The sequence below is a fragment of the Aegilops tauschii genome, chromosome 1 (assembly GCF_002575655.3).
Source record: "Aegilops tauschii subsp. strangulata cultivar AL8/78 chromosome 1, Aet v6.0, whole genome shotgun sequence".
In the NCBI taxonomy this organism is placed as follows: domain Eukaryota; kingdom Viridiplantae; phylum Streptophyta; class Magnoliopsida; order Poales; family Poaceae; genus Aegilops; species Aegilops tauschii.
Window position 1 is genome coordinate 480,505,565 of NC_053035.3, and position 27,211 is coordinate 480,532,775.

The 27,211-nt window shown below is 49.4% G+C and overlaps 4 protein-coding genes and 1 pseudogene across 4 annotated transcripts; 3 read left to right on the top strand and 2 right to left on the bottom strand.

Moving 5' to 3' along the window:
- Positions 1 to 1,261: 1,261 nt before the first annotated feature.
- Positions 1,262 to 2,762, bottom strand: LOC109766643 (uncharacterized). Its single transcript, XM_020325411.3, has 4 exons — positions 2,316 to 2,762; positions 2,136 to 2,240; positions 1,947 to 2,036; positions 1,262 to 1,843 (listed from the first exon to the last, which is right to left on the bottom strand). The coding sequence occupies exons 1-4, from the start codon at positions 2,544 to 2,546 to the stop codon at positions 1,742 to 1,744; spliced, it is 528 nt and encodes a 175-aa protein (XP_020181000.1). The 5' UTR covers positions 2,547 to 2,762; the 3' UTR covers positions 1,262 to 1,741.
- A 5,553-nt stretch (positions 2,763 to 8,315) lies between these two features.
- LOC109766634 (desmethyl-deoxy-podophyllotoxin synthase) lies at positions 8,316 to 10,349 on the top strand. Its single transcript, XM_020325403.3, has 2 exons — positions 8,316 to 9,301; positions 9,518 to 10,349. The coding sequence occupies exons 1-2, from the start codon at positions 8,414 to 8,416 to the stop codon at positions 10,142 to 10,144; spliced, it is 1,515 nt and encodes a 504-aa protein (XP_020180992.1). The 5' UTR covers positions 8,316 to 8,413; the 3' UTR covers positions 10,145 to 10,349.
- Positions 10,350 to 12,118: 1,769 nt separating this feature from the next.
- LOC109766641 (desmethyl-deoxy-podophyllotoxin synthase-like) lies at positions 12,119 to 14,175 on the top strand. Its single transcript, XM_020325410.4, has 2 exons — positions 12,119 to 13,196; positions 13,428 to 14,175. Exons 1-2 carry the CDS (start codon positions 12,321 to 12,323, stop codon positions 14,049 to 14,051), a joined length of 1,500 nt encoding a protein of 499 aa, XP_020180999.1. The 5' UTR covers positions 12,119 to 12,320; the 3' UTR covers positions 14,052 to 14,175.
- Positions 14,176 to 15,065: 890 nt separating this feature from the next.
- LOC109766640 (26S proteasome regulatory subunit 6B homolog) lies at positions 15,066 to 21,072 on the top strand (annotated as a pseudogene).
- Positions 20,985 to 23,151, bottom strand: LOC109766632 (dolabradiene monooxygenase). Its single transcript, XM_020325402.4, has 2 exons — positions 22,028 to 23,151; positions 20,985 to 21,724 (listed from the first exon to the last, which is right to left on the bottom strand). Exons 1-2 carry the CDS (start codon positions 22,994 to 22,996, stop codon positions 21,101 to 21,103), a joined length of 1,593 nt encoding a protein of 530 aa, XP_020180991.1. The 5' UTR covers positions 22,997 to 23,151; the 3' UTR covers positions 20,985 to 21,100.
- Between the last annotated feature and the right edge of the window lie 4,060 nt (positions 23,152 to 27,211).

Genomic DNA, 27,211 nt, shown 5'->3' on the forward strand with positions numbered 1-27,211 from the left:
AGCTGTTGGAGCAGGTCTGCGACGATGAGGAAGAGGTAGGGGGAGATGGGATCGCCCTGACGTAGGCCATTTTTGCAGTCTATCCAGTTTCCTGGGACACCATTCAAGAGAATGGCGGTTTTTCCTATGACGAGGATGTTCTAGATCCAGCTACGGAAGATGTGGGAGAAGCCCCGGGCGGGGTAACTTTTTTGGGAAGCGGAAGACAGACATGAAGTAGGTGAGTAGGGAGTCAAGGACTGCGGAGATGAGAACGAGGCGATCGCCTTTGTCAAGTAGCTTAGCGCGCCAGCCGGCCAGTAGCTTGCGTGAGCGTTCTAGGATGGGATCGAAGGCGTTGGAGGGAGGTTTAGTAGGGGAGAGGGGGAGGCCTAGATAGGTTTGGGGAAAGGAGGCGCGTGAGCAGCCCATGGCAAGAGCGATGTCGTTAGCAGCATTGTCATCCGTGTGCAGGGTTGCAAGAGTGGTTTTGGAGAAGTTGATGGTTAGCCCAGTGGCGTTGGCAAAGTTGGTTAGAATAACTTTTAGAACTGCAGCGGCAACAGGCGAGGCGGCGGCAACAATCAATGTATCGTATGCGTACTGAAGGACGGTAGGGGGTAGCTGAGGCGGTCTTGTATTTCTATCCTGTCTACACACAGCTAATTAAACAAAAAGTCTACAATCTCAACAACATAACGGCTCCCAGCACGTTCATCATCAACATCAAATATTTTTCTACTATCTGGATGTTTAATGATTGATATCTCCCAATCGGAGATCACCATCCATCAGCTTTCTTTAGCATTTAGATGTGTAATTCTTAAAGCACATCTAGATTTGCTTTAGTAAGACCGTAATTTACTATATGGCCTTCGGCCTTTAGGAAAAAAAAAAAGAAAAACTCCCCTGGTAAGGCGAGGATCTCCATTCAAGTGCTACGACCTATGACGCCTGAAGTTTGTGAGCGACCTAGGACGCCTGAAGTTTGTGAGATTCACACATAATCAGCAGTTGCTTCTCTGTCATCCAAGAGATTACTTTAGTGTTGCTCTCATGGTATGTAAGCCTAGAGTTCTATTTTCTTTCTGAGGTTTGTTTCATTTCAATGAAGATGGTATAGGGACGATGCCTAGATGCTTTCTGGTTCTAAAAAAATAAGTTAGAAAAATTAGTACTATTAGAGAAGTGATCGCACTTGGTTGGAGATCCTCACATCGTTCATTACAGGACAAGATGGGAAAATCTTTGTTAGGCCAAGCGTAAGCCGGAACAGAACCCCAAATCGAACAGGTCATATACAGCAGATATAATTTACATCAGCGGTCTCTATCACAAGGGTTCAGGAAGATATTGTTAAGATCCCCCATACTGAAGACTGATTTACCTAGGTTATCATACACAAGAGTGGTATAACTGGGTATAACGACTCCAAATCTGCTGGTGGGGAACCCATACACACGCAAAAGCTAAGCTAGAAGCAAGCTCACAACTGAATCTAATATTACAACATAAGAACTAGCAGACCCGATAGAGAGACTTCATCTTGACAACAAGGCTTTATAGATGCCCTAAGTAGTCAAGTTCTTCGGTCCTCGATCATTACCACCAGTCATCACCTCCATCCCCAGCATCACCTGGATCGTAGCCATCGTCAAAACCCCCGGCAATGTCGTCGCCGTAGTAGTCATCACCGTCGAAGAGGTCATCACCACTCCCAGCCCCGGCATTGTCGTCATCACCACCCCCGCCACTGTCGTGGTCACCCTCGATCGCCGTTTGCATCAGACACAAGCTCAGCATCCTGCACGCCCTCTTCCTCGTTCTCCTCGTCATCGTAGTGCTCATTCATGGTCTCCACGGCCTAGACGAACACATAACGTACGGTGTTAAGCCGTGACATTCTTTAGAGAATAATGCATAATGGTGGTGGTCGTCGAGTTTGCTAGCTAATTAATCGATCTTACCGTTTCAAAGGTGCTATGGTCTGCTGGAGCGAATGGGGACGAACAGTCGTTCTCCTCATCATCATAGTACTCATTCGTGGAATGAACAGCCTAGAGACGATTGCATATATAGTGGCGTTAATCTGTGACATTAACTACCCAGAGAATGCATAATGGTGTGGTGGTTATTGAGTTCGCTCCACGGCTTACCGTCTGGAATGTGCTATGGCTGGCGGGAGTGAATGTTGGGCAGTCTTCCTCGGACGAACAGTCGTTCTCCTCCTGGTCGTAGTACTCATTGGTGGCAGCCACTGCCTGGAGACGAATAAGCTGTAACATTACTAAGACAAGATGCATAATGGTGGTCGTGAAGTTGGCCAGCCGGCTTACCGTCTGGAAGGTGCTATGGCCGGTGGAAAAGAATGCCGACGCGCCTCCCCAACCCCCACCGCCAGCACCACCTGCTCGCTTCGCGCCTTCTGTCGGGCCGGCACCGCCCACGCCAACTCCGGCTATGCCTCCTCCCGAGCGCTTACCGCTCCCGCCACGTGTGGCCTGGCCCTTCCCGCCGGCGGTGGCCGCCTTGTTCACGCCCAGCTTCTTGTGGTAGGCCTTCCCCATGAGCGGAGCGTCACGCCACGCGCTCGATCGATCTGCTTCCTTGGGAGTCTGCTTTGATCGCTTGGCTTTCTTGTTCTTGTTCTTGGTGCTATATGGGGTGCGAGATTCGCGGTGGCGTGGATGCGGTTACATATTATCACGGGGAGGTGGAGATATTTGCTACTGATCTGGTGAGGCGTACCTCCACGCTGAGGATATTTTCTCCCTTGTTGAGTGCAAGCGTGCGTGCGTGCGCATGCTCTGGACCTCTCTGGTCGAGGGACACGCCTGACGCGTACGGGGCCGGGGGCCAGGCCCGGCTGCAGTTTCTTTTCCCTTTTCCGAGTGAAAAAGAGTTTTACTTCATTATAATAGGGTTATAATCGAAAGGCAAAAGTTTCTCTATACATGATTATACATGATGGTCTTCTGTGTACTATACAGCAGTGCCTCTCTTGAATCTTGAATGACTATACGACCCCAATCAATCTGCTACCTTATTCTGCTCATGCTTACTTTTGATGGGCCCAACTGCAGTTAACAATGGTTTTCACCTTTTGGATGAGACAGAGACAGAGAGGTCAGTGTAGATGTGATATGACTTGGGACTGACCACTGACCAGAGCGTGTCGTAGCAACTGGCCATGCAGATGTATGGAAGACGCGTGTCAGTTGTCACGTAGGACTGGCCATGCAGCTGTATGCAAGACGGGACGTTTACTGGAGGCATCGGATCAGACTGGCAAGCAAAGAGGTGCATGTTTCGCTACATGGTCTCTTTTGCATTTATCGAGCCTGCTCATCCTTATCTAAATAGTTAGGGCATTTCGAACGCGGTCCTAAAAATGAACTTCTCGTTGTTTTCGAGAGTAAGCACGATGGCGGGGTACTTGACTATGAAGGATGAGTTATTGTGTAATGAGTGAAAGGTCGTATCTACGGACTTTGTAGGCATGAGGTAAGGGGGCTTGATGTTTTGGCAAAGTGTGTGTGCTTCATTTCCTGAGAAAAGCACTTGGCACCTACAACTTGCACATGAACCACTCGCAAGCCCATCGGTATTAAACCATGTCCAACGCCTTCACAAAGTTTTGCGGTGCCGTTGCACATGTGGAGACAATATGCCCACCGTGCTCGTTAACCATGGATATCATAAATTTTGCTTGTTGTTACTCTACATGGTGGTCAATTCATTGATTCCCTCAATGTTTCAACTTGATAATCATCGTTGTATAGCCCGAAAGCACGGCCGTGTTGTACTACATGACTGAGGGTAGACCATTTGGATTCATACACTGTTGGATGAAGCTTAAGGTATACAATGAGTGGGAGGACTTGTGCGCCGATACTGAGTTGAGTATCGTTGAATTCCAAAAACTTGCCGAACATTTGGTTATCTCGCACTACTAGAAAAAGGGCTATAGATGGGATTGACACTAATGACGCACCAGACAAGCGGTGCGCCATTAGTATATACTAATGGCGCACCACCTTCTGATACGCCATTAGAGTTGAAACTACTAATGGCGCACCTGGCCCAGGGTGCGCCATTAGTATCATTTTTTTTAACTAGTGCGTCTGTCCAAACATACTAATGGCGCATCCAGACACAGTGCGCCATTACTAGTTGTAACTAGTAATGGCGCACCTGCCGGAAAGTGCGCCACTAATGTTGTTTTTTCTATTATATTTTTTATTCCTTTTTTGCAAAACTACTAATGGCGCACTTTTCCCTGATGCGCCATTGCTATTTTTGATACTAATGGCGCATTGCTTAGGAGGTGCGCCATTGTGGTTTTGTAGGTAAGTGCCGCAGCCCGACCGTCCACCATCTCTCTCCTCTCTCTCTCTCGCACGGAACCCTATCCTCTTCTCCCTCACCCCACGCACACACACACACGTCTCTCGGCCTCGCCCCAGCCCCGATCCATGCGCCATTGTGGTTTTGTAGGCAAGTGCTCCCTCCTCTTCCTGCGCGGCGGCCCTTGCCCTCCTCTCTCTTCGGTCCCCTTCGCGCCTCCTCGCGGCAGTCGCAGCCAAGGAGCCCGAGCTCGGCGGCGACGGATCGGAAGGCAGCGGCGGCGCTGGATCTGGCAGTGGTGGAGCCGCCGCCGTCTCCACTCGCCGGGAACCGGCCAGATCCGCCCCACGAGCTTCACAGGTGCCACCCCCTCCGCCACCAGCCACGGTGGCCTCCCCCGCCCCGTATCGGCGAGGATCCAGCCGCCATCTCCCGCAGCAACGGCGGCCTCGCCCTGCTCCGCCCCCGCTCCTCCTCCTCCTCCTCATCCGCGCCTTCGCCTCGCTCCCCATCCCGGCCGCCGCGAGAGGCGGCCTCGACCCGTCTCCCTCAAACAAGGTAATTAATATGATAATTATCCCCTGTGTATACCGCAAGTAAGTAACTTACTGTAATTATGTTAAGAAATTAGAATGTTTGTGACCGACTGTTTAATAAGATGCTCTTTTCACAAGGTGTGATATTGTGGCATATTTACCCTGGAGCTAGCATATATATGGAGCTGACTTTGTTCCTGGAGGTGAGCATATATTATTGATCTTCTCATGTCAATTGCAGCAGTTCCTTGATTCACAATTTATATAGTGTGGTATAGTGGTTATATTTGGAGGTTTATCCCTGTGAAATAATCACCGCAAGGTGAGTACTTTCCGCAGCTAATGTGTTATGCATAAGCTCAGTGTGTTTGCTCAATTAGCTACTGCTCAATTAAAATTGGTGACCTTCCATTGATGATAGGTTTAGAAATTATGCATTGAGTAACTGAACCTGACCTGGAGTACTTGGTTAATTCAGTGATCTTTTAACAAAATTTTAACTGAATTATTTTGGGCAATGGAGTACTGAATTTTAACTGAGTAACTTGCACTTGCATATGCACTAGACCACTTGTAAATTCTTTGGCTCCTCTTTAATCTGGTGCAATTACTTAACTGACCGTAATAGCCCTGACACTTGTAAGTAACCATATCATTCAAACATCCAATTAAATCTATTCTACTCCATTTCCTGAGATGAAATTGTGATGATGGGAGTGACATTAAACAGCTTGAACATCTAATTGTGCATGTACTCCATTGTTATATACTGATCCATCTTGTCTTTGCCCCATGTTAACATTCAAATTGTTAATTGCATTCAAAGTGTTAATTGCAGGAGCAGACACAGAGGAGGAATCTGCTACCTCAAAGCAGTTGATCGACGCCGGGAGGGTGGGTACATGATGTCGGAGGCTGCCGGGAGGGTGGTGACGAGCTACCGAAGAGGCGCTGTTGCCGATCGGACGTGGACTCGATTGATTTTGATTTGAAATATGACGGGTTGTAATGTAAAGTGCACTTCAGTTCAAAATTTCCTCCCCTTGCGAGAGGTATTCTTGGACGGAGGGAGTAGAAGATTAGTTATAGGATTTTGTTTTATTTCTGTGCAATTTTCTTTTTATTGGATACTTATAAAGACATGGTAATATTCTTGCTATAATAAAAATGATGGTTCCATTTCATTTTTTGTTTTTAAATTATTTTTCCTTATAGGTTGTTTTTTGTAAATTTGTATTTTTTTTGTTTTCCAAATATACTATTAGTGGCGCATTTCAGCCTTTATTGGTGGCGCACCTAGCTTTTTAGCTAGTGGCGCACCTCTAAGGTTACTAGTGGCGCACTTGGCTTTATTACTAGTGGGGCACCTAAGGGTTAGTAATGGCGCACTATTAGATGCGCCATTACTGTCTGGGATAGTAATGGCGCACCAAATGTGCGCCATTACTAAAACTTACTAATGGCGTGCTAGTAATGCGTGGATGTCATTTGGAGAATCCTTGCACCTTTTAATTTGAAGTTTTTTTTTCTTGAGATGTAGGCCTCAAAGTACACATACTAAGCATTCAAATTTCATCGTAGTTATAGTAGCACATTTCATGTCCAATGAAGATTCTGATGAGTTCTTTATCATACAAACATAGGTTTTAAATATAAACAAAAAAAATATGTATTCTCTAAAAAAATGTGTAGAGAACGAACTATATATACTGAACATTCATTACATGAACCAGAAGTAGAAGCGCTACTCGAAATAGGCTTTCATCCCACTTTATAAATAAAGCACCCATCATGTCCATACTACGAGTACCAGATCACCGAGATAAAAGAGTCTACTGAGGCAACAACACAAGCACGCCCAAAGAAAGCATAAGGGAATGACAGAGAAAGGACCACCAATTGGCCACATCATCAAGGGGTCCACAACGAAGATAGGCGTATAGTGTAGCGCATCCAACATCTACCCCAACTGATCGCGGTCCCGCTGCCTAGTCAGCGGGTGCCAGTGATGTCTCGAGGTTGCGGGCAGCAGCCCGAATGCCCGCCTTCTCCGGGATCGTCAGCACACGCCTGCCCGACGCGGCCCTGGATCGGCCAAGGCACACACTCTGGCGGGAGGCAATGGGCGGACATGGAGACGGGCGAAGAGAGGGACGACCCTTGGGGTCACCCACGGGAGTGTCAGAGTGAGCCGTGGACAGCCCCAGACCCACGGCATTTTTATCGTATAATCATGGCACTTCTATTTTTACGAGCATGGCATTTTTATTGTGCAATTGTGGTACTTCTCTTTTACCGAGCATTGCATTTATTATAAAGAGCTTGCCGTTTTTATTTTCTGTAGATCATGACATTTTTGTTAGTAAGAGCATGCCATTCTTATTATTAAAAAACATGGCATTGTTTTAGAGCATGGTTAGTTTATTTGAAAGAGCGTGTCTTTTTTATTGCTAAGTACATGCCATTTCTATTTTTTGTATAGCATGGCATTTTTTCAGCATATCATGGTAATTTTTCTTGCATGACAGTTTAGGTACACACATCACGGGGCACCATTTTAGACATATCACATATGGGCAAGTGTGTGTTTTTGTATTCGTAAGGCATGTAATTTTCAATTATTTTTTCAAGGCATTTCTTGTTGAACATAACGGCATTTTATTCCAAACTGGGCTTTTTTGGCCCAACTCAAAGACAGGTGTTTTGTCGTACAGACAGAGGGGTTCGTCGCGGGAGGGGTTTTCCAGCGAACGAACGTTCGTTCGCTGGAGTTGTTGCACCCCTGGCAAACTAGCGTACGTGACAAATTTGTGCCGTCCATCAGATATTCGATGGCTCGTGTTCGCCTTTTCAAAAAACAGAAACAAAAACAGAGGAGCAGCTTCTAGCTACTTTGTACCAGACCACACAGTTGATCTGCTTCCTTGGAGCTTCGCTTTGTAGTCGGTCAACAATGGTGGTGCGATTTCTGCGGTGATGCCAAGGTACTTGGCTACTTGCTGTGGAAAGATAGTTGCATCTGGTCAGGTGAGGCGTGCTGGAGACGGTAGACTTGATTTTTGCGGTGATGCGCACGCACTTGCTGCGGGGAGATATTTGGTTCTGGTCAGGTGAGGCGTGCTGGAGACGGTAGACTTGGCTCTATCCGGCCCATGTTGCATGCATGCACGCGGGATTCAGGCCTCGTACCGTCGTACGTGCCGACGTACATGTCACCATAAAGCTTGAAATTTCTTGGGCACCTTCAGTGTACAAGTCAAGCATAGCATGCATGTACGTGGAAATTTTCAGTTAAGATGTCTAAATGGATGACGCGTGTCTAGCGCTGGCGTCACCGTGGCTGGAAAAGAGCCGTGAAATGTTGACCCATGACCATGCAGTCCAATCTTGAAGCCCACCACATGCACGCCCAGGTTGTGACCATCTTATAAATTTCAGTTGAGATCGGATTCATCCACTCACAACTCACAACTTGCAAACACACGAAGCGAAATTCCTTAGGTGACACTACATTCCTTAGCTCCGACCCAGAGTCGCCAGGGAGAGCGCAAATGGAGGACACCTTCATCACGGTCTGCCTCGCCGTAGCTCTCGTTTCGCTGCTCATCATGATTGCGGGCCGCCGGCGCTGGGGGGCGCGTGGCGACGGCCTGCGTATGGCGCCTGGGCCGTGGCAGCTGCCGGTGATCGGCAGCCTGCACCACCTCGTCCTGGCCGGGCAGCTCCCTCACCGCGCGATGCGCGACCTGGCGCGACGCTACGGGCCGGCCGTGCTGCTCCAGCTCGGCCAGGTGAAGACGCTGGTGGTGTCCTCCCGGGAGGGGGCGCGCGAGGTGATGAAGAACCACGACACCATGTTCGCCACGCGGCCGCTGAGCACCACCATGCGCGTGCTCTCCTACGGCGGCCAGGACATCGTCTTCGCGCCCTACGGAGAATACTGGCGCCAGCTCCGCAAGATCGCCGTGTCCGAGCTCTTCACCGCGCGCCGCGTCCTCTCCTTCCGCGCCATCCGCGAGGAGGAGGTCGCCACGGCGCTCCGCGTCGTCGGCGAGGCTGCGGCGGCGGCGCGCCCCGTGGAGATGCGCGCGGTGCTGTCCACGCTCGTGACGGACAGCACGGCGCGCGCCGTCATAGGCGACCGGTGCAGGGAGCGCGACGCGTTCCTCCGGGAGCTCGACCGCATCGTGCAGCTCGCGTCGGGGTTCAACCTGGCCGACATGTGGCCGTCGTCGCAGCTTGCGGCGTGGCTCAGTGGAGCCGAGGAGTGCCGCCACACCCTGTACACCATGCTCGACGGCATCGTTGAGGAGCACCTGGAGAGGACGGACGGCGGCGGAGGCCACGCCGAGGACTTGCTCGACGTGCTGCTCAAGATCCAGAAGGAGGGTGGTCTCAAGTTTCCCATCCACATGGACGCCGTCAAAGCCATCATCTTGGTAAGTACTATTCTCTTTGCATAGGATAGCGTTATTTTTGTTGGACCGCCTTAATTACTTGCACATTCCGATTTATTATTGAAAAAATATGCCTAGGAAATCTCCATAATTAAGTTAACACTGCAAAAGTTAAAGTGAGCAGAGTTATCATAAAACACATGCATGTTATCTCATGCCGGTCATTATTCATCTAAAAATCTCATGTTTTATGTCCAGGACGTATTCTCTGCCGGCAGTGAAACAACAACTACGACAATTGAGTGGGCCATATCAGAGCTGATCAACAACCCGATGGCCATGCAGAAGGCGACAGCTGAGGTGCGACAAGCCTTCCATGCTAGTGGAACCGTGTCCGAGCACGCCCTAAGCGAGCTCCCATACCTGCGCTTGGTCATCCGAGAGACGCTGCGGCTACACCCGCCCCTGCCGTTGTTGTTCCGCGAGTGCCAGGAACCGTGCCAAGTGCAGGGATACGACGTGCAGCGGGGCACGCAGGTGTTGGTCAATGCTTGGGCGCTAGGCCGCGACGAGCGCTATTGGCCCGACGCGCCTGAGGAGTTCCGGCCGGAACGGTTCGAGGAAGAAGCAGCAAAGGCAGACTTTGGGGGTGGTGACTTTGCGTTCTTGCCGTTTGGCGCCGGCCGCAGGATGTGCCCTGGGATGGCGTTTGGCCTCGCCGGCGTCGAGCTCCCGCTTGCAAGCATGCTCTTCCACTTTGACTGGAAGCCACCAGGGCCAGGCTCGGCGGAGCTCGACATGACAGAGACGTTCGGCCTCACCGCACGGCGGACAGACCAGCTCCTGTTGCGCCCTGTCCTTCGCGTACCTATTCCCGGAGTCTAGTCAATATATAAACTATAAGAAATGGAGGTATAATGTAAAACTATACTTGTACCCACATAGAAAATAAATTGCAAAGTTCTACGACTGTTGCATAACATCATTAGTATTGGGCTAGATCAATATGTGGTTCCTGAATATATTGTAAACCTATTTGAAATAATACTATACTTGGACGTTTTATTTCAATTGATACATCTTTCTACCATCTGAAGTATTGTTATATTTTAACATACTCTACAGCGAAAATTATAGAAACAAATTTTTAGTAGTATGTGTTTAGTTTTCACAACGTACAGCAGCTCAACTAATTTCCTAAAAAAGTTATACACTATATGCATTCAGTAGTATGTTTGACATGAACATAGTTTATTTGATTCAATAACTAAAGAATTTTTTTGCAGCAACTATATTTGTTTTAACTTCTTTTGTCCATGAAAAAATACGCAATTTTTACGTATTCACAAAAGAAAGTCATCATATATGGCCCCCGATGAAGTTGCCGATCCAAAAGCCGCCATCATTCATAGTTTCGACCACCAGTATGCTCCCAGTATCGATGATGAGCAGGTTAGAACACGTCAGGATCATCTAGCATCTATACTCTATATTCATTGATCATCCCATGAAAAGTTCACAACTACTCTAGTTAGTCTAAAGTTTAGGTGCTGCCTTATATCTGACTGAAAGGAGCTAACGGTAGATAGTTCAAGACAGAGCACATGCCCACTCGTTGCTCTTGGTGAAATTCACCCCGATGATGAGGTTGAACGACTCCTACCCGGCCAGCTGAAGGTCTACATTAACCTGCAAGGTCAAATCCATCGATTGACACAGCATGACACGATGGGCTGTCTGGAAACATGCAGAGGATGAGCATGATGTTGAGCTGCAACCAAACAAGATCTCATACACTATTCTAGTTACCTGGTCGAAGGTGTCATAAGCTTGATTTGTTATTCTTTCTTCATGTGGGCTTTCGGCCGTTTCATGCCTCCTTGGAGATGGAAGCTATCAGAAAGGCACATACCGGCTGAATGCTAGGTTGTGAAGGAGGCTAGAGGAAGCAACTCAAGGGAGCATGACTGCTAGCGATGGCCGGGAAGAGAGGAACGGGACGATGGAGTTATGCGGCAACAGAAGTAGCGGGCGCACAAACCTAGGTTTCATCGCGCCGGCCGCCAAACGGTTGGAAGGAACCCTTTTTCTCAAACTCAATCGCAGTGGAAGGAACTCGGTAGTACGGTATGAAGGAGAGCGATTGAGAATGCAAGAAATTGGACATTGAGAGTTTGTTTGGAGCATGCAAAACGGCAGGCCGAAGGGTGACATAAGCTCACAGATACAATGCTGATCCAACTGAAAGGCGACAAATAAAAGCGTTGGCATGAGGTCCACGTGACACCTAACCCAACCAGACGAGTGGACGAGAATCCCCTGACGTGCGGCAGGGTGCCGTTCCATCATTGGCACGTCGGCCCGGCTGAAACTTGGCCCACCTGACAGCGGCCCAACGGCAGCTCACAAAGACTAATGCTACATCGACGGATCTTTACAGGCGTTTTATGGGGTGGATTTGATTTGGTAAGATGTGATTGGATATGGGGGATGAGCTCCACCCAGGTGAAATTCAGGTGTGGAGAGAATTAGAGTAAGGGTCTGTTAAACTTCTATAACTAGCCCCATCGATGTAGTATTATTGCTTACGAATGGACTAGAAACGTCTTTTTGACAAACATTTACGGTATATGATTGAATGTATGGCTCTCATATTCGTAAATGGATGGCGACCCGTGAAAGACCACTGTATTACAAATACCGTGGCCTTTTGCGGGTCGGCGATGCACAAACTCTGAGATGCTAGAATTCAGCCACCGCTTGTCACAGTAGCTCTTGAGAGCACGACAGGTGCGATGATAAAGCTTGAGATTTGTTGGACATGCACGAGTACACACGTGGCGCGACCGCCAGGGCATGTGCAGTGTTCAGTCGGCCACAGTCTCTTGCATCCGTCCACATCTGTATGACATAAAAAAGCTACTACAACTTATTTCAGTTGCGGCGCCCATACACAATTTTGTTCTGAATTTCAGGGGGTTGAGATCGGATTGATCTTACAAACACACGAAGCTAGACCTACATATAATGGAAGGAAGCATTGTTCAGGCCACAAGCACAAATGGTGGCCGCCTACCTCGTCATCTACCTCGGCGTAGCTTTCACGTCGCTGCTCATCGTGCTTTCGGGCCGCAGGCGCTGGGCGGCGCGGGGTGATGGTTGCCACGACCTGCGCCTCCCGCCTGGGCCGTGGCAGCTGCCGGTGATCGGCAGCCTGCACCACCTCGTCCTGGCCGGGCAGCTCCCTCACCGCGCGATGCGCGACCTGGCGCGGCGCCACGGGCCGGCCGTGCTGCTCAGGCTCGGCGAGGTTCCCACGGTGGTGGTGTCCTCCCGGGAGGGGGCGCGCGAGGTGCTGAAGACCCACGACAAGGCGTTCGCGACGCGGCCCGTGAGCGCCACCATGCGCGTGCTCACCAGCGGCGGCCGGGACATCGTCTTCGCGCCCTACGGGGACTACTGGCGCCAGCTCCGGAAGATCGCCGTCGTGGAGCTCTTCACCGCGCGCCGCGTCCGCTCCTTCCGCGCCATCCGCGAGGAGGAGGTCGCCGCAGCGCTCCGCGGCGTCGCCGAGGCCGCGCGCCCCGTGGAGATGCGCGCGCTGCTGGCCGCGCGCGTGGCGGACAGCACGGTGCGCGCCGTGATTGGCGACCGGTGCAGGGAGCGCGACGCACTCCTCCGGGAGCTCGACCGCTCCATGCAGCTCGCGGCGGGGTTCAACCCGGCCGACCTGTGGCCTTCGTGGCGGCTCGCGGCGCGGCTCAGTGGCGCCAAGGAGTGCCACGACACCGTGCACGGCATCCTGGACGGCATCATCAAGGAGCACCTGGAGAGGATGGATGGCGGCGAGGACCTGCTTGACGTGCTGCTGAGAATCCAGAAGGAGGGTGCGCTCCAGTTTCCGCTCGACATGGACGCCATCAAATCCGTCATCATGGTAAGTATTTCTCTCTTGGCTCTTTGCATCAGTGCGTGCCTGCGTGGAGTAGTATCGTGGTCATGTGATGTTCTTGGTTTCTTCTGGACGAACTATCTATTTCAAAGTGTTTGAAGAGCAGTGATTCTTCGGCCCAAATATGAATCGTACAAGAAATTAACCGTGCACAGTTTTAGATCTAAAAGATTGGTGCGGATTGTTAACCTAAAAGATCTCATGTTTTGCGGATAGGACATATTAGGCGCAGGGAGTGAAACAGCAGCTACGACGCTCGAATGGGCCATCGCAGAGCTGGTCAACAACCCGAGGGCCATGCACAAGGCGACGGCCGAGGTGCGGCGAGCCTTTCATGCCCGCGGTACCGTGGCCGAGCAAGACCTAAGAGAGCTCACATACCTACGCCTGGTCATTTGGGAGACGTTGCGGCTGCACCCGCCCCTACCGTTGTTGTTTCGCGAGTGCCAGAAACCGTGCCAGGTGCTGGGGTACGACGTGCCGCGGGGCACCCAGGTGTTGGTCAATGCCTGGGCGCTGGGCCGAGACGAGCACTCCTGGCCCGACGCGCCCGAGGAGTTTTGGCCTGAGCGCTTCGAGGGAGAAGCAGCGTTGGACTTTGGGGGCGTCGACTTCGCGTTCCTACCTTTTGGCGCCGGTCGCAGGATGTGCCCTGGGATGGCATTCGGCCTCGCCAACGTAGAGCTCCCGCTCGCGAGCTTGCTCTTTCACTTCGATTGGCAGCGGCCAGGACTACGCTCGACGAAGCTCGACATGACCGAGGCATTTGGCCTCACCGCGAGGCGGAAGGACCAACTCTTGTTGCAGCCTGTCCTTCGGGTACCTCTTCTCGTAGTCTAGTCGATATAAATTGTAAGAATTGGATGTATATGTTGTATTCCCACGCTAGAAATAAACTGCAAAATTTCACAACATTAGATTTCATGGACAGAGAGCCAGTTTCAATAGACTTATGGAATGTCCCCGTTCGTGTGCATCCAACTGGAACTGAACCCGCAAGTTTACCAATTATGAGTTGGGCGCTTTAACCATTCAGCCATGGATGTCTAACAGGATCATCGTACATCATAAATAACCAACTTTCGTATAGAAAGACATATATATCTAGGAAAATGAAATCGGAAATATTCTAGGATGGAAAATATTCGAAGATGACTACAAAAACACCTCTATGGATCCTCAAATTGAAAGAGAGATTGCAATGAATGACACAACAAACCAATGCTTGTAAACGCAGAAGCAGTAGTACAAACATTCTACATATACGATAAAGACCTATACATATATGTATGACATGTGGTTGCCAACCAAGATGGAATTCAACATACAAAACAGTACTCCTTGCGTCGCAAACTATTTGTCTTAAATTTGTCTAGATACGGATGTACAAAGCAGTAAAAGAGATTAAAGTGTTGGGTTTAGTTCCATATTAGTTGTGGGGAGAGACATAACACGACTTATAAGGGCGGGGGTGTCCCCTCCTAACTGGCTATTCTTTTGGGGGGAGAGGGCCCAAGGCCTCTCATAAGTCGGTGTTGCTCTCCGGTAGGGCCTGGTGACGCATGTGGGTCAGAAACGCTGGTGATAGCGGACCTGGGATTGCGTAACAATTGGTATCAGTGCCCAGGTGCCCGGAATGAATCTCGATGAACTCACGGATGGTCGGTCATGACTGATGGGCTAGAAACGCTGGTATCAGTGCCCACGAGTATGTCGTTATATTATCATTGTGTGTATTATGACATGGTCCACACGCGACGCATCCTCGTGGTGGACATGTGTCCTCGGGCTCCGTCGTTGCGACGGCGTTTGCTGCCGAGTCAGCGCGGAGCTTGAGAGGTAGTCCAGGAGCGGATGCAGATTATGGTCTACATCGACGATATCTGGAAGACGGAGCATGTTCTGGGCTCGTGGTTCGTGGATGATAGATATGGTTTCCTCCTTCGGTGTTTTAGTCGTGGTGGGGTGCCAGATCTGGAGTTCGATGGCGTGTCCGGTGTTTTGCCCCGGTCTGACTCGTTCAACGGCAAGGGCTTCACTTTTGGTGAGCCACCTTGGAGGTCCGCAAAGCTGCTTATCAGCGATGGGGCCGCGTCGAGCTCGGATGGGGAGGTGATTCGTCATTCTTTTCTTCGGTTGCTGTTGTGGTGGTGCCGGAGGCAGGTGACGGGCGTTGGCGTCAAGCTCAGAGATGTTCTGCTATCTTTTCAGTTTTGTCATATCGATCTTTACGTGACTTGTATTTTGTTCTTTATAATATAAATAAGACACGTATTACCATGAAAAAAACCACACTGTCTAGCGATAAAAAATACCAAATGTGGTACAGAGCCGGACCAAAGAGTATCAAAATCAAACAGACTTGGTGAAAATAGAGAAAAAAACATTTGGGGGAATAAATTAAAGATGCGCTGCTACGCGTCCGCCGGCCGATGGACTAAAATTATCCGCCGCCTGAACAGCCGTTGGATCCCTGAGCTGTTAGTCGTCTGATCTAGTATGTGTGTCCTGCATGCCCCCCTCCCCCTCATTATTGCCGCAACTTACGCGTTGTTGCAGAAACAAGACAACAAACTTGTCCGTGGACCCGATAGAGTTGCGCCCAGCGTACCACCGCCGCCAACCTGCCGCCAAAATCAGCCCGCCACCAGCGTGCAGGAGCTAAGTTGAACTCTCTGCAACACCGTTGCGCATCATATCACGCGTCAGATGCTTGGATCAGACGCAAAATCAAGCTCACCGAGGGGCCCTGCCTGGAGAATAGGCGCGGCCTCTACTCCAGCATGACGGCGATGAGCTCCCACGCCGGGCACTCCTTTGACAATTTCTACAACTGAAGCTATGTTTCTGAGACATGCGTCGTGTGGCAATGCTTGGCCTTGTATGCTCTAACATCATGCGTTCCTCCAACGCTTTCTGCAACCGGGGATATGTTTCTGAAGCAAGACCCATGTTGCGGAAGAAAAATATCTTCGCTACCGAACCATTTTTTTTTTGAAACAAGACCTCTGTTGCAAAAACTTTCTAAAACTAGACCTTGTTGCTAAAAAAATTCACCACCAGATCGTGTTTATTTTTGAAACAAGATCTCTGTTGAAAAAAATTGGCTGCAGCGGACTTGTGACCAGCGTGGGCGCTCGATCAAGACTGATCCAGTGGCTACGCAGGTGGCGGACGCTGCGCATGCATCCGTCAGCTCAAGGATAGCTTTTTCCTAAATTAAACTCGTGCAACGGAACAATTCAGTAGTTTTGCAAAAAAAAGAAACAATTTTGTACACTAGTATAGTACAGAAGTACGTGACGTACATACAATTGATAAAAAATATTTATATATGGGAGTTAAATTAAATCCATAGAACAGAACAGTTAAGAAAATCCGGGTTTGCAACGACTTGTACTTGGCGTCAAATTCGCCAACCTTTCCCCCGATCGAGAGACAGCGCTGGCCACCGACGCGAGGCTTTTCTCCTCTTCCTTCTTCTGGTGATTAGGGTTTGTCTCTGCCGGCCGCCGGCGCGCTCCCAGAGAGCCTCTCGGTTCCGCCGCCGCCACCGCTCATCCAAGGACCACTGGCCCGCTCCCAGAGAGCCTTTCCGCTCCGCCGACGCCACCCCTCACCCCAAGGACCACCGGCTACCTCGCTCCAGGTACTTGTGAATTTTTCTCTGTTTATTACTGTAGGAGTCCATCCGTTCCGAATTACTTGTCACACGTATGGATGTATCTAGACGTATTTTAGTTCTAGATACATCTATTTCAGAGACGAGTAATTCGGAACGGAGGGAGTACTTCCTATATATGGTCAGAGTGGATCAGTGGAATACATGTTTTGTGTGTATGCGTGTGTGTGCGCGCCTGTGCGGTATGTGAGCATGTGTACTTGTGTGTGTATGTCAGATTCTATGGCCTGATTGCGGGACGAGCAGCGCGAGGTGCTGCGCGCGCAGGAGGAGGTCAAGCGGATTCAGTCCGTGCCGCTCGTCATCGGCCAGTTCCTCGAGATGGTCGACGGCAGCAACGGCATCGTCGGCTCCACCACGGGGAGCAACTACTACGTGCGCATCCTCAGCACCATCGACCGCGAGCTGCTCAAGCCCTCCGCCTCCGTCGCGCTCCACCGCCACTTCAACGCGCTCGTCGACGTCCTCCCGCCCGAGGCCGACTCCAGCGTCTCGCTGCTCGCTGCTCGCCTCCTCCGAGAAGCCCCAACGTCCTCTACTCGGTCAGGATCCTTCTCTTTTCATCCCTTCCCTGCATATGGATGCTCTGCTCTGTCTTCACCTTTCCCTATCCTAGATAATCTGGATGCATTTGGTGAATTATTATTTGTTTCGTTAATCCGTGATCCTAAATTTGTTGACCACGCTAGGATTCAAACAAGCTGGTCGTATCTGTAGCCTGCTCTGGCAAATTTCTGACCCTTATGGAGGGAATTTCGGGATCAAATAACGCAGTTTTGGTTGATATGGTGTTGCTATTTCCAAATAAGTAGGAATTACTCCCTCCGTTTCAAAATAGATGACTCAACTTTATACTAACTTTAGTACAAAGTTGGGTCATCTATTTTGGAACGGAGGGAGCAGATGTTTTGCCAAATATCTCCCATCTGACTGCAACTGCTGTAATAACCGCATCAATAGAGTTATGCTTTCTTTAGGAGAATAATACGAGATGCTCCATTTATGTTGTACACATAAAGTTGTTCTCTACAATTTTTCCCTGAGCCCATATTGGAGTTACTGAATCTTAGAGCTTTGGGTATGTTTGGATTCATTGCCCAACTTGCTCTTCCAAGGGAGAAAGAACTAGCCCAAGTGATCAGTAGCTCAAGGTTTTTGGTTATGTTGCCTTGAAAGTGTAAAATGAGTTTGCATTTTCAGAAACATACAATATGGCTTCAAAATATTGTATAGTGTTTATCTGTTATTTTTTACCTCACCAGTGACCACTGGGGAGCCCAATTTTGCTCGCTTCAATGGGTTCATGTTTCTTTGCACAAGTGAGCAAAGTTATCAACATGGCCTAGGCGTCAGGCTAGGGGCAACCTAGTGCCTAGCATCGAGTCCGCCAAGCTCCTGCCTAGGAATTGCCCTGCAAGACCATGCAGCTGAGGTTGCCAAGCATTGGGCATTTTCTGTTCTGTTCCCGATGAAGGTTTTGACTTGCACCAAATACTAGTCTTCTGAAGTGGTTAGTTGGAGTTTTTTAGGCTGAATGGAACTCTGCTCCACAAATTCAAGCCCATTCATAGCAGCAGCAAGGCAATAGCAGAACGCCCGTGTAGGATATGAGTTTACTTGAAATTGCAGCTGACCTTTAAGCATCAGCATCCTTTAGTTTTTAGTGTTTCTCGCTAGGTTTCTCGTTTCATGGTCTTTGTCCAGTGGAGGCTTCCCTCTAGTTTTTATCAGATGCCCAGCCCCAGTACAAACTAGCCTCACCATACAAAGCCTTAAGGAAATATATGCTTAGTGCCTGCATACAACAGTGTTGAAAAGGAGTTAAACCATCAAATTTAGTAAGTAATACTTCAGCATATGTATGTCCATGCAATGATTTGATGTCTTATTTTCTTATAAGGTCGAACAAGATTTAACATCTGATTTAAATGTTTGCTGAGAATTGTGTGCATAACATGACTGGAACTTCTCATTTTATGGAGTTTGTATCTTTGTTACTCACTGCAGTTGTTTCACACAGTAAATAAAAAAAGCCAATAACAATTTGCTATGTTCTGATTATGTCCAGGACATCGGAGGATGTGGCATCCAAAAACAAGAAATTCGGGAGGCTGTTGAGCTGCCATTGACACACCATGAATTGTACAAGCAGATTGGTATTGATCCTCCAAGAGGGGTGCTGCTCTATGGTCCTCCAGGCACTGGCAAGACCATGCTTGCTAAAGCTGTGGCACATCACACTACTGCTGCTTTTATCAGAGTGGTTGGCTCAGAGTTTGTGCAGAAGTACTTGGGTGAGGTAAGATGCGGATAGTTGTAACATGGATTTGGTAACCTTGTTTATGTTATCACAAAAATTATTTCATGCATTAAGCTTTGACCATGTAATAGATTCCTAGTTTGTTATGTGTTCCTTAGATTTCCTTTATTATGCGCAAGATTCCCAGTTCGTTAAAAAATAGCGCTTGTTTTAACTGAAGCTGTACCTGTGAACATCTGACACAAGTTCCATTTTGTTTGTATTATTATGATGCATCTTATATGCAAAACATATTTAGTTACTGTATGCATTAATAAACTACTATGTGATGCATCCAAAAACATATTTAGCGTACTATTCATGCTGTCAGTGAGACAATGTGATGCTTCTTAGTATTTCTGGTATCAAGTGGTTCATACATTCGTATTAGGGTTTACACAAGAATTTGCTACAATGTGAAGCTTTTCTTTGGTTGCTACTTATCAGGTTTTTTGTTGATGCATTGTATCCTTTATCTCATGTTAGGGCCCAAGGATGGTTCGGGATGTATTCCGCTTAGCTAAAGAGAATGGCCCGGCTATAATATTCATTGATGAGGTTGACGCCATAGCCACTGCTCGATTCGATGCTCAGACCGGGGCTGACCGAGAAGTTCAGCGAATTCTGATGGAGCTACTCAATCAAGTAGGTTTGCTCGAACTCAAGTTGTTTGCCACTTCCAATCCAAGAGAACAATGTATTTGGAACATGCATAAGATGTAAATGAAGAAAATAACTGTTGCCTTAGATTGTAAAGCTCAATCTCTTTAGTAACTGATTTTACAAAATGTATACATGCTCTTAGAATTGATATCTGTAGTTTTTTGAAGGATAGCACGTAACTTTCCGAAAAGGCTATTGTTAAGACTATTCGTGCAACTTTCTCATGCATTGAGGGTTCTGAGTATTTCTCATTGTGAATATGCAATGCAGATGGATGGATTTGATCAGACAGTAAATGTGAAGGTTATAATGGCGACCAATCGGGCAGATACTCTGGATCCTGCTCTGTTGCGTCCAGGAAGACTGGACAGGAAAATTGAGTTCCCTCTGCCGGACCGGAGGCAGAAGAGGCTTGTTTTCCAAGTAAGTTTCTTTGTAAATACTTCTGTCGTATGCACTTGCAGTCATTGTCTTTGTTTGGAAAGATGTTACTGATAGTCCTTGTTTGGAAAGTCTTTAAAAGAAATTGATAGTTCCTGCACTTGCAGTCATTATCTTTAGTACATGGCTCGAAACACTAATCTTTAAAAGAAATTAGTGCTTAACAAGGTTTGTACTGCTAAAATGGACTTGAGTGACGGGGTTGATTTGGAGGATTATGTCTCGAGACCGGATAAAATCAGTGCTGCTGATGTGAGTGCCATCTCATTATGCTGAAACAGTCTTTAGATCTTCGCTTGTACTACTGCAGCATAAGAAAATTTCATCTCCTCGGATTAGTTAGTTCATGATAAGAATTCCATAAATCCTCTAGTCTCGAAACTTATCGATTATATATAAGCTCCAAAGAGTAACATTGTGTCATTTCTTTTTCAGATGGCTGCAATTTGCCAGGAAGCCGGCATGCATGCTGTCCGCAAGAATCGGTATGTTATCCTCCCAAAGGACTTCGAGAAGGGTTACCGGACCAACGTCAAGAAGCCCGAAACAGACTTTGACTTGTACAAATGAGGCAACCAAGTGTTGAAAAGAGAATGCTTTGTTTTCAACCAAGTCCTCTGTATATGTGGTTCCAATCTTAGTTGGCGATGGTGTCTGTACTCTACTGATGCTTCTATGTTTACAAGAATTGGTTTGTTGTATCCGTTATTATATGCTACACCAGAAGGCTATGCAGTTTATCTCCCATGTGAGCATAGTTACAGCTTTACTATATACATCCAACTATTACAGTTTGTATATCAACTAGATTCTGGGAACAGGCACACGGAGAACAGGGCGCAATAGAAGCTTGTTCTTAAGCCGGGCGGTGAGGCCGAATGCTTCGGTCATGTCGAGCTCCGAGCCTGGCCCTGCCCACTCCCAGTCGAAGTGGAAGAGCAGGCTCGCGAGCGCGAGCTCAACGTTGGCAAGGCCGAACGCCATCCCAGGGCACATCCGCCGGCCAGCGCCAAATGGAAGGAACGCAAAGTCGCCACCCCCAAAGTCCGACGCCGCTTGCCCCTCGAACCGTTCTGGCCGGAACTCCTCAGGCGCGTCGGGCCAGTAGCGCTCGTCGCGGCCCAATGCCCAGACGTTGACGATCACTTGCGTTCCACGTGGCACATCGTATCCCAACACCTGGCATGATTCCTGGCACTCGCGCGGGAGCAACAACGGCAGGGGTGTGTGTAGTCGCAACGTCTCTCGGATGACAAGGTGTAGATAGGTGAGCTCTGTTAGAGCATGCTCGGTCACGGTACCACGGGCATGGAAGGTTTGCCGCAACTCCGCCGTTGCCTTTTGCATGACCCTTGGGTTCTTGACCAGCTCCGCCATGGCCCACTCCAGCGTTGTAGCTGATGTCTCGCTGCCAGCGCCGAATACGTCCTATACACAAAATATGAGATTTTTTCAGGACGGCTAGAAACTGAGGGAAGCAAAATTAACCATTGCTAGACAGTACTTCCTCCGATCCAAAATAAGTGTTGCAGTTTTGAGCCAAGGTTAATTTAACTTTACTTTAAACTTATGACATTTGTTATGGACCGGAGGGAGTAACATTTTGATGAAACCGTACACGCTTTCAACCACTTTGAATAGGTAGTTTGTCAACAAAAAACGTCACATGATCACGATAGCACCTGCTGCTGCAAAGATAATCACGGAAGCCACCTGGACGAGAATACTTACGAAGATGACGGACTTGATGACGTCCATGTCGAGCGGAAACTGGAGCGCGCCTTCCTTCTGGATCCTCAGCAGCACGTAGAGCAGGTCCTCGTCGTGACCTCCGCCGCCGCTCATCCTCTCCAGGTGCTCCTGGACGACGCCGTCGAGGATGCCGTACACGGTGTCGCGGCACTCCCCGGCGCGGCGCACGGCGCTGCTGAGCCGCGCGGCGAGCCGCGACGAAGGCCACAGGTCGGCCGGGTTGAAGCCGGCCGCGAGCTGCATGGAGCGGTCGAGCGCCCGGAGGAACGCGTCGCGCTCCCGGCACCGGTCGCCCAGCACGGCGCGCACCGTGCTGTCCGCCACGAGGGCGGCCAGCAGCACGCGCATCTCCACGGGGCGCGCGGCCGCCGCGGCCTCGGCGACGCCGCGGAGCGCGGCGGCGACCTCCTCCTCGCGGATGGCGCGGAAGGAGAGGACGCGGCGCGCGGTAAGGAGCTCCGCGACGGCGATCTTCCGGAGCTGCCGCCAGTAGTCCCCGTAGGGCGCGAAGATGATGTCCCGGCCGCCGTTGGTGAGCACGCGCATGGTGGCGCTCAGCGGCCGCGTCGCGAACGCCGTGTCGTGGGTCCTCATCACCTCGCGCGCGCCCTTCCGGGACGACACCACCAGCGTGGGCACCTCGCCGAGCCGCAGCAGCATGGCCGGCCCGTGGCGCCGCGCCAGGTCGCGCATCGCGCGGTGAGGGAGCTGCCCGGCGAGGGCGAGGTGGTGCAGGCTCCCGATCACCGGCAGCTGCCACGGCCCCGGCGGCAGGCGCAGGCCGTCGGCGGCACCATCACCGCGCGCGCCCCAGCGCCTGCGGCCGGCGAGCACGACGAGGAGTGACACGAGAGCTACGCCGAGGTAGACGACGACGTAGGCGTCCTCCATTCGTGATCTGGGGTCCGAGCACGCCGAGGAGCCAGCGTTGCTTCTGGATTTAGTCATTTAAGTTACGTACCGAATTTCTCTTCGTGTGTTTCGTGTCTACGTGATGACAGTGATGTGGATAACGAAGTGCTTGGAACTACCGACAGAAAAAAAACTACCAACAGATAATCCTGTCTCGACTGATTTGTGGAATTTTGTGCACCTCATGAACTGATGAAATTGAGCATTAACTTGTGCACTCCACAGACACACGTAGTTGATTCAAAGTTTTTTTGATAAGAATTTTGGAGGATTAAAAATCTTTGTAATTTTCTATATTTCGTTGTTTGATTCATATGATTGAATCCTATAGGAATTCTAATGAGAAATTCATTGCACTAGATTTCTAGAATATTCTTCATTCGCGCAAACAATTCTTCGTTTTCCCTGCTGCGCAATCAAATACGCTTTGGCGTAAACATGAATGACCAGGTCGTCCTCATGTAGAACGAAGAGAGACTCTTCATCCATGCATTGGCCGAAGGGATGTCTTCATTCTTGTGTTGGCCGAAGACAACTCTTCGGTCGCCTTTGGGGCGAAGATCAGCGGGTTTTGGTTCAAGAGGCGATTTTGTTGTGCAGTGGGCCGAAGACAGGATCTTCAGCAGCGTCCCGAACGAAGAGGATGTCTTCATTCACCACACGAACGAAGAGTCCAGGATTAGGATCTTGACCGTCTCCTTCCTCCCGATTGTGCTCATTCCTCTATCTCTCTCTTCTCTTCGCCATTTTCGCCGGTTCCAGCTCCTTTTAGTACCATCGACACTGCCAACCACCGGATTGTTGGAAATATGCCCTAGAGGCAATAATAAAATGGTTATTATTATATTTCCTTGTTCATGATAATTGTCTATTGTTCATGTTATAATTGTGTTATCCGGAAATCGTAATGCATGTCTGAATACATAGACCACAACATGTCCCTAGTGAGCCTCTAGTTGACTAGCTCGTTGATCAACAGATAGTCATGGTTTCCTGACTATGGACATTGGATGTCATTGATAACGGGATCACATCATTAGGAGAATGATGTGATGGACAAGACCCAATCCTAAGCATAGCACAAAGATTGTGTAGTTCGTTTGCTAGAGCTTTTCCAATGTCAAGTATCATTTCCTTAGACCATGAGATCGTGTAACTCCCGGATGCCGTAGGAGTGCTTTGGGTGTACCAAACGTCACAACGTAACTGGGTGACTATAGAGGTACACTACAGGTATCTCTGAAAGTGTCTGTTGGGTTGACACGGATCGTCACTGGGATTTGTCACTCCGTATGACGGAGAGGTATCTCTGGGCCCACTCGGTAATGCATCATCATAATGAGCTCAAAGTGACCAAGTGGTTGGTCACGGGATCATGCATTACGGTACGAGTAAAGTGACTTGCCGGTAACGAGATTGAACAAGGTATTGGGATACAGACGATCGAATCTCGGGCAAGTAACGTACCGATTGACAAAGGGAATTGTATACGGGATTGATTGAATCCTCGACATCGTGGTTCATCCGATGAGATCATCGTGGAACATGTGGGAGCCAACATGGGTATCCAGATCCCGCTGTTGGTTATTGACCGGAGAGTCGTCTTGGTCATGTCTGCATGTCTCCCGAACCCGTAGGGTCTACACACTTAAGGTTCGGTGACGCTAGGGTTGTAGAGATATTAGTATGCGGTAACCCGAAAGTTGTTCGGAGTCCCGGATGAGATCTCGGACGTCACGAGGAGTTCCGGAATGGTCCGGAGGTGAAGAATTGTATATAGGAAGTCCAGTTTCGGCCACCGGGAAAGTTTCGGGGGTCACCTGTATTGTACCGAGACCACCGGAAGGGTCCCGGGGGTCCACCGGGTGGGGCCACCTATCCCGGAGGGCCCCATGGGCTGAAGTGGGAGGGGAACCAGCCCCTGGTGGGCTGGTGCGCCCCCCCCCCTTGGGCCTCCCCTGCGCCTAGGGTTGGAAGCCCTAGGGGTGGGGGCGCCCCCCGCTTGCCTTGGGGGGGAAGCCACCCCTTGGCCGCCCCCCCCTTGGAGATCAGATCTCCTAGGGCCGGCGCTCCCCCCAGGGGCCTATATATAGGAGGGGGAGGGAGGGCAGCCGCACCACAGCCCCTGGTGCCTCCCTCTCCCTCCCGTGACACATCTCCCTCCTCCCGTAGCGCTTGGCGAAGCCCTGTCGGAATCCCGCTACTTCCACCACCACGGCGTCGTGCTGCTGGATCTCCATCAACCTCTCCTTCCCCCTTGCTGGATCAAGAAGGAGGAGACGTCGCTGCTCCGTACGTGTGTTGAACGCGGAGGTGCCGTCCGTTCGGCGCTCGGTCATCGGTGATTTGGATCACGACGAGTACGACTCCATCAACCCCGTTCACTTGAACGCTTCCGCTCGCGATCTACAAGGGTATGTAGATGCACTCCTCTCCCTCGTTGCTAGATGACTCCATAGATTGATCTTGGTGATGCGTAGAAAATTTTAAATTTCTGCTCCGATTCCCAACAGTGGCATCATGAGCCAGGTCTATGTGTAGTTTCTATGCACGAGTAGAACACAAACTTGTTGTGGGCGTAGATGTTGTCAATTCTCTTGCCACTACTAGTCTTATCTTGTTTCGGCGGCATCGTGGGATGAATCGGCCCGGACCGACCTTACACGTACGCTTACGTGAGACAGGTTCCACCGACTGACATGCACTAGTTGCATAAGGTGGGTAGCGGGTGTCTGTCTCTCCAATTTAGTCGGAACGGATTCGATGAAAAGGGTCCTTATGAAGGGTAAATAGAAATTGGCATATCACGTTGTGGTTTTGGCGTAGGTAAGAAACGTTCTTGCTAAGAAACCTATAGCAGCCACGTAAAAACTTGCAACAACAATTAGAGGACGTCTAACTTGTTTTTGCAGCATATGCCGTGTGATATGATATGGCCAAAAGGATGTGATGAATGATATATGTGATGTATGAGATTGATCATGTTCTTGTAATAGGAATCACGACTTGCATGTCGATGAGTATGACAACCGGCAGGAGCCATAGGAGTTGTCTTTATTTTTGTATGACCTGCGTGTCATTGAACAACGCCATGTAAATTACTTTACTTTATTGCTAAACACGTTAGCCATAGAAGTAGAAGTAATCGTTGGCGTGACAACTTCATGAAGACACGATGATGGAGATCATGATGATGGAGATCATGGTGTCATGCCGGTGACGAAGATGATCATGGCGCCCCGAAGATGGAGATCAAAAGGAGCAAAATGATATTGGCCATATCATGTCACTATTTGATTGCATGTGATGTTTATCATGTTTTACATCTTATTTGCTTAGAACGACGGTAGCTTAAATAAGATGATCCCTCGCAATAATTTCGAGAAAGTGTTCCCCCTAATTGTGCAGCGTTGCGAAGGTTCGTTGTTTCGAGGCACCACGTGATGATCAGGTGTGATAGATTCTAACGTTCGAATACAACGGGTGTAAGCCAGATTTACACACGCAATACACTTAGGTTGACTTGACGAGCCTAGCATGTACAGACATGGCCTCGGAACACGGAAGACCGAAAGGTCGAGCATGAGTCGTATAGAAGATACGATCAACATGAAGATGTTCACCGATGTTGACTAGTCCGTCTCACGTGATCACCGGACACGGCCTAGTTGACTCGGATCATGTTTCACTTAGATGACTAGAGGGATGTCTATCTGAGTGGGAGTTCATTGAATAATTTGATTAGATGAACTTAATTATCATGAACTTAGTCTAAAATCTTTACAATATGTCTTGTTGATCAAATGGCCCACGCTAATGTTTCCCTCAACTTCAACGCGTTCCTAGAGAAAACCAAGCTGAAAGATGATGGCAGCAACTATACGGACTGGGTCCGGAACCTGAGGATCATCCTCATAGCTGCCAAGAAAGATTATGTCCTAGAAGCACCGCTAGGTGAAGCACCCATCCCAGAGAACCAAGACGTTATGAACGCTTGGCAGTCACGTGCTGATGATTACTCCCTTGTTCAGTGCGGCATGCTTTACAGCTTAGAACCGGGGCTCCAAAAGCGTTTTGAGCAACACGGAGCATATGAGATGTTCGAAGAGCTGAAAATGGTTTTCCAAGCTCATACCCGGGTCGAGAGATATAAAGTCTCCGACAAGTTCTTCAGTTGTAAGATGGAGGAAAATAGTTCTGTCAGTGAGCACATACTCAAAATGTCTGGGTTACACAACCGCTTGACTCAGC

Coding starts and splice junctions, on each gene's coding strand:
- LOC109766643 (XM_020325411.3), bottom strand. CDS start 2,546: ATGGGGAAGGCCTACCACAAGAAGCTGGGCGTGAACAAGGCGGCCACC. Junction 2,241..2,315: donor GCCATAGCACCTTCCAGACG/GTAAGCCGGCTG, acceptor ATTCGTCTCCAG/GCAGTGGCTGCCACCAATGA. Junction 1,844..1,946: donor ACCATAGCACCTTTGAAACG/GTAAGATCGATT, acceptor GTGTTCGTCTAG/GCCGTGGAGACCATGAATGA.
- LOC109766632 (XM_020325402.4), bottom strand. CDS start 22,996: ATGACTAAATCCAGAAGCAACGCTGGCTCCTCGGCGTGCTCGGACCCC. Junction 21,725..22,027: donor TCATCAAGTCCGTCATCTTC/GTAAGTATTCTC, acceptor TTTTGTGTATAG/GACGTATTCGGCGCTGGCAG.
- LOC109766634 (XM_020325403.3), top strand. CDS start 8,414: ATGGAGGACACCTTCATCACGGTCTGCCTCGCCGTAGCTCTCGTTTCG. Junction 9,302..9,517: donor CCGTCAAAGCCATCATCTTG/GTAAGTACTATT, acceptor TTTTATGTCCAG/GACGTATTCTCTGCCGGCAG.
- LOC109766641 (XM_020325410.4), top strand. CDS start 12,321: ATGGTGGCCGCCTACCTCGTCATCTACCTCGGCGTAGCTTTCACGTCG. Junction 13,197..13,427: donor CCATCAAATCCGTCATCATG/GTAAGTATTTCT, acceptor TTTTGCGGATAG/GACATATTAGGCGCAGGGAG.